General features: G+C 36.4%; 1 protein-coding gene across 1 annotated transcript; it reads right to left on the bottom strand.

Annotated features, from left to right (window-relative positions):
• Positions 1-2,598: 2,598 nt before the first annotated feature.
• Positions 2,599-15,521, bottom strand: LOC145126423 (uncharacterized). Its single transcript, XM_079061795.1, has 5 exons — positions 15,447-15,521; positions 15,261-15,365; positions 4,161-4,362; positions 3,995-4,098; positions 2,599-2,869 (listed from the first exon to the last, which is right to left on the bottom strand). Exons 1-5 carry the CDS (start codon positions 15,519-15,521, stop codon positions 2,693-2,695), a joined length of 663 nt encoding a protein of 220 aa, XP_078917921.1. The 3' UTR covers positions 2,599-2,692.
• Between the last annotated feature and the right edge of the window lie 292 nt (positions 15,522-15,813).

Raw genomic sequence — 15,813 nt, 5'->3', positions numbered from 1 at the left:
AGGCCTAATGGTATGTATAGTATGTGATATTTTGGGGAACTCATTAAGCTTTGTGCTTACAGTTTTTATGGTTATGGTTTCAGGTAGTTCTGGTTCGAAAGGGAAGGGCCCGGTTTGATCGCAGCGCATCCACCCATGTTTCCGCATTATTATGATGATTTTGGGATTGTACTCTGATAACTGTTTTCTTATAAAGTACGTTTGAATATTTAGAAAAAGGATATTGAATGTTGACTTAAAGATAATTAATGTTTTGGTTGAATTAAAAATGAAATTTTAACTCTAGTGTGACTGAACTCAAACTGAGGAATTGACAATTTTTCTTAAAAGAAAACGAGTTTCTATAAAGATTTTTTAAAAAGGGAAGAAATTCTAAAGGGATTTTTGTAAAGACAAAGGGGGTGTGATGCGTACAATCGGCCGAGCTCAAGTAAGTGATTCCCAGAATACCCATACATGTTTGCTATGATTATATGTTATGAGAATTGCATGCTAGGATAAGGCTAGGGATAATTTCAGGAATTGCATGATAGATTGGCCTGATATGTGATGCCTTGTAGCCTAGGAAGCATAAGATGCTATGCTGGATTGGGAATATGTATTGGTATCAGTAATTACTAAGTGTATGCTTTAAAAGTTGTATACGATTAAGATCATATAACCCTAGAATGATTGATTTGGCCTTATTTCATGTTCCTCGTTTGGTTGTGGTCCTAGGGTTGAGTCTTTCATTTGACAGCCTATTTGATCCTGGATTGTGTATAATTTTCATTTATAAGGCAACCGACAGTGAGAGTGGAAGTTCCTAGCATGAGTTGTAGTATGTGAGTTTGAATGTTCTCTGGTTATTCTATGGATTGGAGTGCTACTGCACGAATGCTGCTTGCTTTGTGCTTTGTGGAACTCTTAAGTGATGTGAGTTAGTTTAAATGAATATATTAAGTCACATGTGGCGAAGGTTGAATAATCTCAGAGTGCTGGATTTGACCCTATTCCGCAGCTCTCGTTTGAGTCTAACCGTTGTACGGATGAGTCTTTTACTCGAAGGATTATCTAAGCTTTGTTGCATGTGATTGTATTAACGAAGTAGTTAACTGACATTATGAGGAGTTCTTCAACAGCTGATGGCAGGGTGAGGTCGGAAACCTAGGAAAGCCTAGGAAGTGCTTCAGTGGGTTTTGTTGTGTTGTTTAGCGAGTTGTTGGGGTATTAGTTTGAGAAGGTGACATGGAGGATTCAGGATGATTCTTGAGGAAAGTATGGATAGGTATGGAAGGTAGTATTTGGCCCATACTAGTGAAAGCACAGGATCTATACTCGAATCGGGGAGAGTCTTGGATAATCTAGGAAGCCTGTGGGATGAGGATTCTTGGGTATGTTCTGATCATTTTCATGTTTGTTTTTCAATATGGTGGTGAACACTCAGGAAGGGGGTTCAGGTTCTGGTTCCAGATCAGGTGCAGGTACTGAGCCGATCGATGAGCGGAGGCTGGAGTTCATCTCATCGGAGATTACCCACGGTATTTTAGAGCAGACTCCTGTGATATTTGGTACGAGTTTATGCCCCGAGGGTTCGAAGGTCAGATTTGCCTCATGTCTTCTAAAAGATAGAGCCCGAGATTGGTGGGAGGATGTAGACTTCGCTTTGGGAGGCGAAGCCCTGGACACAATGACTTGGGATGAGTTTGTGACCCGGTTCAGGACCGATTTTTCACCGGATATTTAGGTGCAACAGTTGACGAGGGAGTTTCAGGACCTTCGCCAGACGACTGAGACTGTGGCAGAGATCACTGCCAAGTTCCAGGAGAACGCTTTGCTGGTTCCGCAATATGCTGCAGACGAGGAGATGAAGAAAGTGAGATATCATGACATGTTGAGAGATGACATCAGGGAGTTTGTGAGTTTATTAGGGTGTGAGACCCTTAATGGTATGATTGCTAGAGCCCGAGAGCATGAGATTGATTTGGAGCATCTCGGGAAGAGGAAGCCAGAGCAGACTCAAATTTCAATGGGCCAGGTGAAGAGGCCCCAGACTCAGGATTCACGTTTGGGAGGCCATCATGGTTGGGGCATTGTGCCAAGTGTGGGAGGACCCATGAGGGAAAGGATGTCGGGAGACAGGTCGAGGATGTTTCAGTTGTGGTCAGATGGATAATTTTAGTAGGGATTTCCCCCGTGGGTCGTCTCCAATGTGTTTTCATTGCAACCAGGTGGGCCACAAGAAGGCCGATTGTCCGATGTTGAGGGGTGGAGCAGTGAGTGCACATGCTCCAGTTACTTTGAGGATCATCGACGGTCATGAGGGTAGGGCAGGAGCCCCAACACTGATGAGCCGAGCATTGCAGTGTCAGACATGGGAGACCAGGGTTTCATCAGATGCTATTGCGGGTATGTTATCTTTTGCTTTTTTCATGTTTATTATCAGTATTTTATTTTGCCTTAGAATCTTGTATTGGTTTGGGTAAAGCATTATCTTTGGTTTAGTTCTTTGTTATTGCTTGGGTTATATCATTAAGAATTGGTATATGCCATTTTGTATGCCAAGAGTCATTAGTGGGTCGTATATTACCATTAAAATAGTCATTAGCATACCGATCATACATTCAAATACTCAAAATACCATTACAATACCATGACAAAAGCTAAGAACTAGTCAATAACATAACATTCATTTAGTATTCTAAAACAAAAACTAAGAACTACTTGGTGGATTACCGGACGAATTGATTTGTTTCATAAAGGCCGCCAATTGTCGTTGCACTTGCAATTCCATTTCATTTCGCATTTGTTTCATTTGCAAATCCATTTGACTTTGCTTTTCATCAATGGCTTGTTTCATGTTTGACACTTTTTGTCGCAACTCATTTACCTAAAAATAGCAAGACAAACACATAAAATTAGTAAATGTAATTCAACTTTAAACCATGATAGCAATGTACTTTACTTTTAATTCAATATAAGAACACACTACTCATAATAACAATGTACATTGTTTTTAATATCCATAATAATAACTTTTGATATGCATAATAATTTGATGTCATTTCGATCTATAAGCAACATTTAACCTATCATTCTACTTAATTAAACCCTAAACAAATTAACATAGCAATGTACTTTTCACTAAAAATATAAACATATCAGTGTAGTATAACCTAAACAAATAAGCATAGCAATACATGAAGCACTAATCAAATAAGTTGATGCAACAAATGAGACTATTTAAAACTAACCAATTAACAATTTAAAACTAACAAAATAACAATTAGATGGAAAAATAATCTTCCGTGTTTGCCTCTGCGTTTCCATATATATATTTTTTAAAACAAACAAATATTAACAATTAATAATAAGAATTACCTCAAGGTTTCTTAACTCGGTCCAGAGAAATCTAATAGTAAGAGACAAATGGGCGAGTAGAGCTAGACTAGGAGAGGATGATATAAGAGAAGATAAGAGAAAGAGGCAAGAAGAGAAAGAGTTGTGGCAATAGACTAAATAGACTAACGACAGAGAATTATTGTCTAAAATTTCAAAATAGGAAATCTAAATGGGAGAGCATCTGGTAAATGTTTGAATGTTGGGATATTTATGAAAAAAGTTTACTGCAAAAATGTGTGTAAATATGTTCTCTGTGGTTTATAATATTGTCTAAAATTTCAAAACATGAAATCCAAATGGGAAAGCTCTAGTGTAAATATGTCCTTTGGCTGTCTAAAATAACATCAAATCTAGAGGAAATAAAATCTAATACAACAAAAGAAAGGAAGCACATGAAGTTGTTCTGTTAGAAGAACTACATAAAACCAAAGGATGAACAATTTAACATATACACGATATGCAACCAAAATTTAAGATATATACAACCACAAACAATTTATTTAACTTAGAATTTACCAAAAGCAAGATTCAGAGATAATGCCATACGTAAACTACAATTCTGAAAAATTGGAGTCTTGTAAAAGTGTGAGCAAACTGAAATCGAAATACATACCTGAAGGTGTCGACGATGGGGGTGTGGGGCAGCGAAGGTGGTGGTGGTTTGGGACAACGCCAATGGTGGTGTGCGACAGCGACGGCTGGAGGGCAAACCTGCAACTGTTTGGTCAATGTGGGTCGCCGATCGATTGTCTAGAAATCGAAGAAGTCAAATTGGTTACCTGAAATTGTCGACGATGTAGGTATTGGTCGGGAATCGTCGTCGGAAGTGTTGCAGCAGGGTCGGAAATCGCCGGTGTTAGGCGTAGGGTTTTGTTTGAGTAAGTAATCGATGAGTCGCACGATTAAGTAGCGGGAAATTGTGTTTTTGGAAGCGTAGGAATTCTGTAGGTATAATAGTGCGTAGGAATTCTGTAGGTATCTCTAATTATTGACAAATTGGTAAATTGCAAATGGTTGATAATTACAAAAACAAATTGATGTCTTTTTTTTTTTGGTGTCTTATTTATGCGTAACAAGTTAATATAACAAATATTAATTCCTCGAAGGAGCAATTGAATATAATCCGGTCGACACAGTATTTATTGAAATTTAATTTTATTGAACTTCAAAAATCATTTGGAGTTATCCCAAAATAAAAGGTGAATGTTCTTTTAAAATGAATTTTACTCTACTTTACAAACTAATTCTCATATATTAAAATATAAAAATAGTCTAACGAAGGCTTACCTTTGTATGTAATTTATGTTATATACAAGTTGGTGAAAACAAAACATTCAAAGTATAATGATGTTGTGAAAAAATGAAACTGAAAAAACAATATTTGCCTTAAAAATTAGAAAAAAAAAACGTAGGTAATACCTACGGATAAAGGTTATCCGTAGGTAATCCGTAGGTATTTACCTACGGATTACCTACGGTTTTTTTTTTTGTTTTTTATTTTTCAAAAGTCTAATGTCAATTTTTAGGTTCATTTATTTTACAACATCATTATACTTTGATTGTTTTGTTTTCACAAAGTTATACATCATATAAACGTATGTAGAAGAATGTGCATCATTAGAACTCATTAGTATATATGATACAAAAAGCTATTTATGTTTGTTCTTGAGCCACAATTAACCTCATTAAACAAATACGTGATATACTGAACATAATACATACATATGGTTTGTATGTAAATGTGTGTATTTATTTGTATTTGTGTATAGAAAATAACTTTCATTTATATTATATAAAAAAAAAGAATAATAAAGTTGTAAATGAGTAATGGGTTCTTACGATGCATACCTTTGTATGTAAGTTTATGTTATGTATAAGTTGGTGAAAATAAAACAATCAAAATATAATGATGTTGTGAAAAAAATGAAACGATAAAAATGACATTAGTCCCTTGAAAAATAGAAAAAAAAATCGTAGGTAATCCGTAGGTAAAATACCTACGGATTACCTACGGATAAAGGTTATCCAATCTGTAGGGATTTACCTACGGATTACCTACGATTTTTTTTTTCTATTTTTCAAGGTGCAATGTTGTTTTTTTCGTTTCATTTTTTTCACAACATCATTATACTTTGATTGCTTTGTTTTTACAAAGTTATACATCATATAAATGTACATAAAACCGTGTATACGCATAGATACACATACACACGTACATACACATACACATACATATATACACACATACATATACATAAACACACATATACACACATACACATACATAAATATATATACATATACTCACATACATACATAAATAAATACATACATACACTTACTTATACAAATATATATTTCCCCTAATTATCATCATTTTTCATTATTCATACATTAAATGTATATTATTTTACCTTATTGATGTGTTAAACGTTGTTTTTTTTTCGTTTGTTCATTTGTTTGTGTGTTAAACACATTCGTTACGATTATTATATATTATCATTATGTTTATAATTATTATTATTATTAGCACTATTATTATGATATTTAATTTTTTGTGTTTTAAATATTTAAAACAAAACGATCAAAAAAAATTTAAGACTTGATTATTGAATAATAATAATAATGGGAATAATAATAATAGTAATAATATTAATAATAATAATAATAATAATAATAATAAAATTATAAAGTCGTTGGTATTTCGTAGTTATTCTGTAGCTATTTTCTTCTGTGGGTAGTCTGTAGCTATTCTGTAGCTAATTACCTACGGAATACCTACAGGCTTACTTCTGTCACTATTTCGTAATTATTCTGTAGCTAATTACCAATGGAATACCTACGAATGTACGTCCGTTGTTATTCCGTAGCTATTCTGTAGCTATTCCGTTACTAATTTAGGGCATCCCATTCCGTAGGAATTCCGTTGGTATTATGTAGGTAATTACCTACGAAAATTTTCCGTAGTTATTTTTCTGTGGCAAAACCCTTTGTTTTCTAGTAGCGTAACCTTTCATCTTTATGTTCGACAACTCCATTCTTCACATTGAAGACACTAGTCGTTCATGCAACTAGATTCATCACCAAACTTGGTTCTTTTTATTCCCATCGATACCAAGAATCCCAACCCATGAACGAAGAAAACGAAAAAAAAGTTTTATCTATTTGTGATCTTACCACCAACAAACACGAAGTGCAGGTTTAAAAGAACATTTTTCTGACAAATTAACTTGAAGAAGATTTTGACTTAATTAGGTAGCGCCAACAACAATTTGCTGGAAAATAAAATGTTTAGTATATATGATATCTTTTTGACAAATTTTACATTCTCATTCATTTTGCAATATTTCATTTTGTGGTTATTTTAAATTAATTTTTATTCCACATGTCATTTTATAGTTTTTCCATTTTATTAAATTCAACATAAATGTAGTAATAAATGCATATTAATATAATTAATGAACTTTTCTTCTAATTTCAAAATTAGTAAATTAAAACCTTATTAGTTTCCTTTGTTTATTTATCTTACTTATTTGTTTAAATTTAAAAGAGAAAAAAAAATATTTTTTTAATAATGTAATAATTTTCTCACTTTTCTTATAAATTCAAACTTCTCAAATATTTAGAATTTCATATTTAATTTTTTCTTTTAAATAAACTAATATAATACATGATTCTCACACCTAGTTAATCTATTATAAGGAGATAAGAGAGAAAATAAGTGAGATAATTTTGGAGTGTATTAATCAGTTACCTAAATTAAATGATCTAAATTAAATATAATTAGTTGATTATTATATTAATTTACCATCATCCCATCTCCAACATAGAATTCTTTGCGTCTTAGCGACACCATAATCATGCATTCATTAATTGATAAATGGACCATAAAACTCGAATAAAAAACATTGTATTGCTAATGGACATATGGATGATTTGGAGAGATAATAATTAAGAAATTCGTCGTGACACATTTCAACTTGGTGGATTGAGAAAATGCCGTTTAGCTACAACATACTTTGAAAATGTAAACAAGTTAAAAACTTTTTGGTATTGTTAATTTAGAGATTTATTATTAGTTATAATTCTAGTTTTTTCTAAACCACAAACTAATTTGTTCCTAGTTACTCTGTATGTCTCAAGTGAGACTTAAATCCAGGACCTGTTAATTGAAATGATCATTCCTTATTGTTGGGCCAGAGACTCTTTGTTGGTTGTAATTCTACTAATAAAAGTTTTTGTTATCAAAGGGCTTCTAGCCCAGCAGTATCCGGTGTTGCCCTCCCTTCTTGAGGTCGAGGGTTCAAGTCTCACTGTAGACATATGTGGAATAATTTAGGAGTAGTTTAGTATATATTTGTATTTGCCGTTCAAAAAAAAAAAGCTTTTGTTATTTTTACCGATGTGACATCCCCATTTTCACGGCCAGAAAACACCGATTTTGTTTATGCTTTATAAAAATCAGAGTACCTCTTTTAATAAAAATGTTGCGGAATTTGTTCCCAGAAAAACATGATAAACGTGTTATCAAAGCATTTCCGAAGAAATGTATTTTATTCATTTAAAAATATTAGGATGTCATTGTCAATACAGAAACATAAGCATAAACAGAACTTACATTCATTATCACTAGTGATTTATATCTCCTTAATCTCTCAATGTAATGTAACTTCATATCGACATCTGTGATACAAATAAACTGAGTGGGTCAGGTTGGGAAACCTGGTGAGTACATAGGGTTTTCAACCCACAATAATATAATTATTAAGTTTAAACATCAAACAATCAATCCAATTACCCATCCCTATTATCTTCTTTACTCTTAAGGATCTACCCTAACAATTCGTTATTCCTCGTTCATTCATTCCTAAGGATCATCCTAAGGAATGGGCACGAAATCCATCGTTGTCAGGGTTTACTCTACAGGCACTAAGTCGCATAGTCGCCAAGATATAGGCACTAAGTCTCATAGTTGCCAGGGTTTATACAACAGGCACTACGTCGCATAGTCGCCAGGGTTTAGGCACTAAGTCTCATAGTCGCCATGATTATCTCGTTTATCGACAGTATCGTTTCCGAGAATCCACTCGCAATACGTGTCAATGGGTTTTTAGAGTACAGCTGGTGAATACACAGTTCAAATACACCTACAGGTTGCGAGCCTGCTAGTGTTCCACTGGACTGTCTAGAATAATCTGTGGTTGTCATCCATACTTTGCTAGATGACGGGGCCAACACTTGGGTAAAATGCTTCTCTCATGGTTCACCTCTCACTCTTATCTCGTGGTCTATATCACCTCTCATCATTTTGTTTTTTTCACACAACAACTATTTCATCTACCCATGTTTTACTCAACACATTTTGTAGATATAAAATACATATACAATTTAAATCATTTAAAACATGTATAAAATCGTTCATCCAGCATAGACGGCAAGTATACAGACAATATGCACACGTAGCATGTAATTTATATTAAATACTTCATATATATGTGTAAGATGAAAGTAACTATGCACTCACCTGAGAAGGTGGTGACTCGGCACTCGAACAACACTTCGTTACTCTCAACACAATTTTCCTCGGACAAAACCTAGTATCATTACCACTAGAGTTTAGTCTAATATTCACCAAGACTAATTAATAGTCTGACTATTATTACTATTATATAAGCGTTAAACAATACTTATATAACCCATAATAATAGCCCAAGTACTTATTATAAGTTCCTAATAACGTTACTATAATTAAATAAAAGCTATATTAAAAATAGCGTAGGCGTAGCTCACTTACAACGGGTTTTATAGAAAACCGGACTTCGCTTGGAGCAGCGTTTCCGAACCGAAAGACCCTTTTTCTCGGGACTCCGGGGAGCCTTGGGGCTTCCTTCGGGTGGTAGGGGGTTTACCTAGGCTTAGGGGGGTTTGGAACCCTAGAGAGAGAAAGAAGTTAGAGGGAGAGTGAAGAAAGGTGTGATTTCCTCGGAACATCTCGCACCCTTTTATAGGGCCAGACTTCGGTGGTACGCTGGGCGTACCGAAGTGCTACGCTGGGCGTAGCTTCGGATAATGCTTCCAGCTGTCTTCGCACGTGGCCTGATCTCGGAGTGGATAAGAACCAAAGTACGCTGGGCGTACTCGGCCTCGGACGCGGGGCGTAGGCGAGGCGACGTGTCACTCATCCGATGCGAAGCTTGATCAACATCGAACGGCCCAGATGCTGCCACGTCGTCAATCTCGCAACAGGCTTCGCATTTTCGAGTTCCAAGTTCAAAAATTCGTATCTTCCTCATACGAGCTCCGTTTTCGACGTTATTTATATGCACGCGTAGGCGGGAACGTACTCTACAACTTTTTTTAGGTACTGTTTGTTTTTTCGAAGCGAAAATTAATGAAGTCTGCGGACCACCTCTGCAATCCTCTGTAGCAGAAGAGGTGGAACAAACGGCTGCAACCTATACTAAAAAACATGTTTGTTTTTTAACATCTGCAGATTGCTGCAGTAAACTGAAATTTAAATAAACTAATTTTATAAACTGAAAATAGTTCTCAACACCGAAATTTAATAATTCTAGTCTTAAAACATTGAAATAATAATAAAAAGAACATGTAAAAAAACAAAAATATAAAACTTTTTTTTAAAAAAAAAAAACTTAAAAAAATGTAAAAGAAGCTAATAGTTTTATTTTAGAAAAAAAAACTAATTTTAAAAAACATTAAAAAAGAAAATAATAAAAAAACTAAGAAAGTATTGCAAACGATGTCTACAAAGTTCGTAAAAAATTACACACGTTAAAAAAGATGCAACTGAAATTGAAAATATTATTAATAAAACGGTAAAAAAAATTAAAAAAATCAAGTTAAAAAAAAATCGTGGAAACTATAAAAATAAATTGTATCACATCCGTAAATAAAAATTTAAGAAAATCAAAGTTTAAAAAAAAAGTTTAAAAAAAAAGTTATACAAAAATTCTTAAAAAAACACTTGGAAAAAATGAAAGCTGAAGAGGTTAGAAGAGGCAAGTCAAGTGCTGCGCCACGCAGCACACGCGCAGAGGTTTTGTAGTCTGAAGTCTTCCAAAAAACAAACTGCCGCGAGAGGGAAAATGTTGCGCGTGTGCTGCGCCGCGCAGCAATAAGTGGTTTGAAGAGGTTTTTATAAAAAAACAAACAGCACCTTAGACTCCGTCGGCTAATTTTGACTTTATTTTAAAAGTTATATTATTAACAGGCCAGGACATGATTGATCCGTTAAAAATTCATAACTTTTTCATCCGACGTCCGTTTTTGTTTGTATTTTTATCGTTATGCTACTATTAACGAGATCTTCGATTCTCATTTAGGTTGTGTCGGCTAAAAACCGCTCGATCTAATATTCGAACTTCAGGCTGTACACTGTTAAGTCGAAACTTCGAAAAATCATAACTTCCTCATACGAAGTCAGATTTGGGCGTTCTTTTTATGGACGCTCTCGGTTTAACGTATTCTACGACTTTCGTTTAGGTCGCTAAGGCTAAAAGTCGCTCTATCGTAAATTCACTATTTACGTTTCCCGGTGTCGTGCCGGTTCCGTCGCGAGACTTCGACGGGTCATAACTTCTTCGTTATAACTCGGATTTCGGCGTTCTTTATATGTACGGAACCCTTGACACATATTCTAAAACTTGGTTAAGATTATTTATTCTAAATAATCTTTTGTCGAAGAGTTGTTTTCGACCCCTATTATCTCTAAATTGACTAGCCCGGATCTACGAGCGTTACGATTATCTCCCCCTTAGGATGATTACGTCCCAGAATCATCAACGATACAGGGTTGTATAATGACTCCATGCGTTATCTCTTCATCCTAGGTAATAACCGTAACTCCTATGTTCCTTCAAATTAACTTTTTTAACTGCAGGCGGTGCTCGATCTTGAATCCGCTCTCTGTCTCATGTTAGACTCCAAATTATGACCTTCAAGTCACAATGTCAATCCTTACTGGAGACTCCTTCCTCTTCTTAACAAACTTTAGATAAGTTGTTTGATTTCCACAATAGACCGATGGATCTTGTTCCAATGACCTCTCATCGTGTGTCGCAACGCTTAGACTCAGGTCTCTTTAGAGTCAAATTCCGGAATGGAATATACTTTTCTTCATGTTCCAATGTGATATATTCACATTTCAACATGTAGCATTTCTTGCTACCAACTTCTTTAACTATGAGCGCGATACTGCTTCGATTATCTTTTACTTCAATCTTCTTGGCTTAAGTCAGATGCTACATCGAACTTGGTTCTCTGAACCATGTAACATACTCATCGTAGTCGGACTCAATTTGATATGACCACTAGGGTCGAAATAACAATCATCTTTTAAGTCATTACCGAAGCGATGGTAACGACATACTCGAATAAAACGGAATCAATTACTAGCTCCTTGGTAACCTTGTGACTTTCCCTGATCCAAGTGTGAGTCCTGTGCTTCCGATAGTATAGGCCTCTACTACCATTCACACCTACTCATACTCGTCCCAAGTATTGTCTCGCAGTTTTTTTTCCAAGTCACCATACAAGAAAATCACATAACATTTTAACACACCAGATAACAAAACGAATGTTTTATTATTATTTCTTGAAACTATTACATAGGTGTTCAATTTCACCCTAGAATATGCCTCTAATAGGCTCCATCATATGATTCTATCCCCTTGGCTACTTCATAACTCAATCTTCGGGTATGAATTCCTCATCCTCGATTCCTTGCGTTGTTTTCTGCTTCGTCGAGGATCATGTGGAATGCCCTTGGCCGTGGGGGTGTGTTTGGCCTCGCTGCCTCGTTTTTCTTTGGGCAATCTCTAGAAATATGCCCTTCTTTGTTACACCCGTAGCACACCTTCTTGTTGGACGCGCAGTTGTTGGCGTAATGCCCTGTCTTTTGTGACAACCTGAAATTTTGTCCGTTTCCGTTACGCGATTTCCGTTAATAAAATTTCGAATCCATTAACTTCTCCGTCAAACTTCTTGGTTTAGAAAATAACCTAGTTATATATATAATTATTTACGAGTTGGAACCAAAAATCGCGCGGAAAACCCGAATATCTCGAAAAAAATCAAACAATTCCGGCCTAAGTGAGTTTACGACCGTAAACTCGTTTACGGCCGTAAACTCGTTTACGGCCGTAAACTCGTTTACGGCTGTATACTCGTTTATGGCCGTATACCCGTTTACGGTCAGCAAAGAGTGGACCCCCACCACCGACCACAAAACCCCTATAAATATGAGACTTCCACCCTCATTTGAACACTTATGGCCAAAAACTCTCTCCTTCTCTCTCTAAAAACCTTGACCGTAAACACCTAAAACACCTAAAACACCTTCAAACTTCGGGAAAACATCGAGAAACACCGTTTAGAGTCATTTCGGGGCGTCTGGAGCACTTATCTCTTCGAAATCAGCACCATTGTTCTTGAGTTTACGCTCCACCTTCAAAGACCGTAAACCCTGTTCTTGAGTTTACGACCGTAAACTCACCAAGCCTTCAGAAACCGTAAACTGTCTTTTGACCGTAAACCCTTGTTCACGGCCGTAAACACCTTTCTAAGTGGTGCTTTTGGCTGAAAACCCACTTTCCTCGATTCGATCAAGTCCCGGTAACATTCCTCAACCGAACACAAGTGTTCTTCTAACACTTTATCTAACGAAATCGCTAATTTAGATGCATATATGTATTTATTTGATAATAGGCTTCCGTTAAGTGTCACGTGCAACAACTCGAGGAATCTTCATTTTAGTCAGCGCTTTCACGCAACAACTGTGAGTTTATACCCCTATATTTTCCGTATTTTTAATGTTTTCAAGGGGGGGGGGGGGAATACAAGCTAAACTTAAATATTTTCAAAACTTATGCAAATCTCATACTTTAACCCTTTTGTACTGTGTTGAGCATAAGGGGCGTTTTCACTAAAATTGCATAGTTTTCCGGACACGCTATTCACTATACATGCAAACTATAATCGGTATAGTTTGAGATTTTTCTAAACACAAGTACAGAAACTTTCACTACTAAACATATGCACTAAGACAGAAACAGTTTACAGTTTACCTCACTACTTTATCATGATATTCATAACTGTAATTATCACTACATACGGTATACATACGGATTTTCACTATGGTAGAACTCTACTACACTACATGTAAACTAGATTTTACAATACTGTGAGGCGCTACTTCACTACTGTACCCTTAGGTGTACAAGGATAAATCCTATCATAGTATAACCAGAGTCTCCCGAAGGGAGAGCGTGAGATTTGTGAATAGATCTATTCGGGACTAACAATCCCACACCCGAACTGCTAGCTACAGTTGGGCAGGCATGCCTAGGGTGACAAATGTCATTTAACTCGACGCCTGAAGAACGTTGGAAATGTCTCTAGTCATATCAAGCATGGTTATACGACTCACAATATGTATAAATCACCTTTAGTTTACAACTTGACACTCTTCAACAGTTTTATTTTACACTAAATAGAACTTGTACACACTACAACTGGAAAACTTTCAGAGTTTACAAACAGAACCGCATATACAATGGTTTCACGTACGAAATACTTATACTTTATGATTAGCATATTGCTAGTCACACGAAGTGTTACTTCCGCGCATCACTACAGTTTTCAGTAACAAACATTCACGATTTCTTACAGAATCGAGAACACTACATTTTCATTAAATAAAATATCGGATTTTCTTGAAATTATACAAGACACTTTTACGAACTCATCAACGATTTTCATTACAAACTACTGCTTATGAACTCACCAGCTTTATGCTGATATTTTCAAACTGCTTGTATTCTCAGGAAATCAGTAGACAAGTACTTGCTGGATTTTTGAGGAAACTGGAGTAATAAGAGTTTTGGGTTTATACTATACAAAGCTATTGGATGTAATTCAAACAAAGTTTCAGACAACGTTTCAAACTGATGTAAACATTTTTACTTAAGTATTCGCTGTAATGGTTGTGTTGCTATGATTGCTATTATTCATTGGTTGTGATGCTACACATGACGTCCTCCACCCCAGAACGTTTCCGCCATTCTGGTTTTGGGGTGTGACATCTTTCCACATTTGTAGCAAGTCATTTCCTCGCTACACTTCCCAAAATGTTTCTTCTTACACTTCTCGCACCATTTCGCTTCGTTTCCTCCTCCACTAAACTCTTTTGAACCAGACTTGATCTTCTTATTGTTGGGCTTTGCAGACCCCTCGAACTTCCTTTTCTCGCCAGCCTCAACCTTGTTGGCAGCTCTTCCCTTAATCATATCCTCCACATACTTGGAAGCCTAGATAGCTGCCTCCAGAGTAGGTGTCTGACGTACTGGCACCGCGTACTCCCATGGAAGTCCTTTTGCGTACTTGTCGATTTTCGTCAGCTCATCCGGAACAAGACGCAAGGCGAATTCCATCTTCTCTGTGAAGTTGTTGGTGTATTCATCAATTGACATGCTTCCTTTCTTCAAGGTCAGGAATTGTTTCTCTAGCTCGAGCAGGTTTTGGGCTGAGCAGTACTTGTGTTTGAATTGCACCAAAAACTCTGCCCATGTTAGTTGCAGGGGCTCATTGGGGCTCAGAGTCTTTCCCAGGGTGTTCTACCAACGAAACGCGCCTCCTCGGAATTGACGCACTGCAAACGTGATTTGTAGTTTGCCTTTGCAACCACATGTCATGAAGGCTAATTCCATCTCCGAGACCCAATCCATAACTCCGATCGGATCTTCCTTCCCAATGAAAGTTGATGGCTTGCAAGTTAGAAAATCTTTGTACTTGCATCCATTCCTCTCGAATCCATCATCTTGGTTGTTCCTCCTAATCATCGGCGGATCAGCTTGACCAACGGTCCTACTGTAGTTTCCCTCCTCAGACTGCCCATTATTCAATTCAGGCTCTTCAACAGGCATCATAGGTTCATCCCTCTTTTGTAGCAGTAACCGCCTTGTTTCCTACATTTGACGATCCAACATCATCTAGATCATTGCTTGTACCCCAGCCATCGTGATTGGCTCAGGAGCGGCTACTACAACGGGTGTTTTCTCAATCACTGGTGGTTGATTCCTGTTTCCATTCGCGTTCCCGGATCCACTGTGGGTTCTTGCCATTTCGGTCTATACACCAATTCAGACGTTCGGTGCGAAACGACGAGAATTAAGATAGGAAAGATTTTACGATCGACGTGTAAATCTCTCTATTACTCCGAAAAGTTACATGCCAGTTCTAATACCGCAATTAAACGTTTAGAAACCTGAGCACATAAAATTTCCAGATCTGGTCGGCAACAGACCATAGATCTGATCATACATTTAGCATCATAAATCATTTAGCACATAAAAGCATGTTAGGCACTTTCCCTAAATTAGCTAGTGCTTGTGTCTATTCAGGTGTATTACCTAA

The sequence above is a fragment of the Lactuca virosa genome, chromosome 7 (genome assembly GCF_052849685.1).
Source record: "Lactuca virosa cultivar CGN04683 chromosome 7, Lactuca_virosa_CGN04683_v6, whole genome shotgun sequence".
NCBI lineage: Eukaryota > Viridiplantae > Streptophyta > Magnoliopsida > Asterales > Asteraceae > Lactuca > Lactuca virosa.
This window is presented reverse-complemented; position numbering and strand designations above follow the sequence as displayed.

Coding starts and splice junctions, on each gene's coding strand:
- LOC145126423 (XM_079061795.1), bottom strand. CDS start 15,521: ATGGCAAGAACCCACAGTGGATCCGGGAACGCGAATGGAAACAGGAAT. Junction 4,363..15,260: donor AGGGAAACTACAGTAGGACC/GTTGGTCAAGCT, acceptor GTCAATAATTAG/AGATACCTACAGAATTCCTA. Junction 4,099..4,160: donor TACATCGTCGACAATTTCAG/GTAACCAATTTG, acceptor TTGACCAAACAG/TTGCAGGTTTGCCCTCCAGC.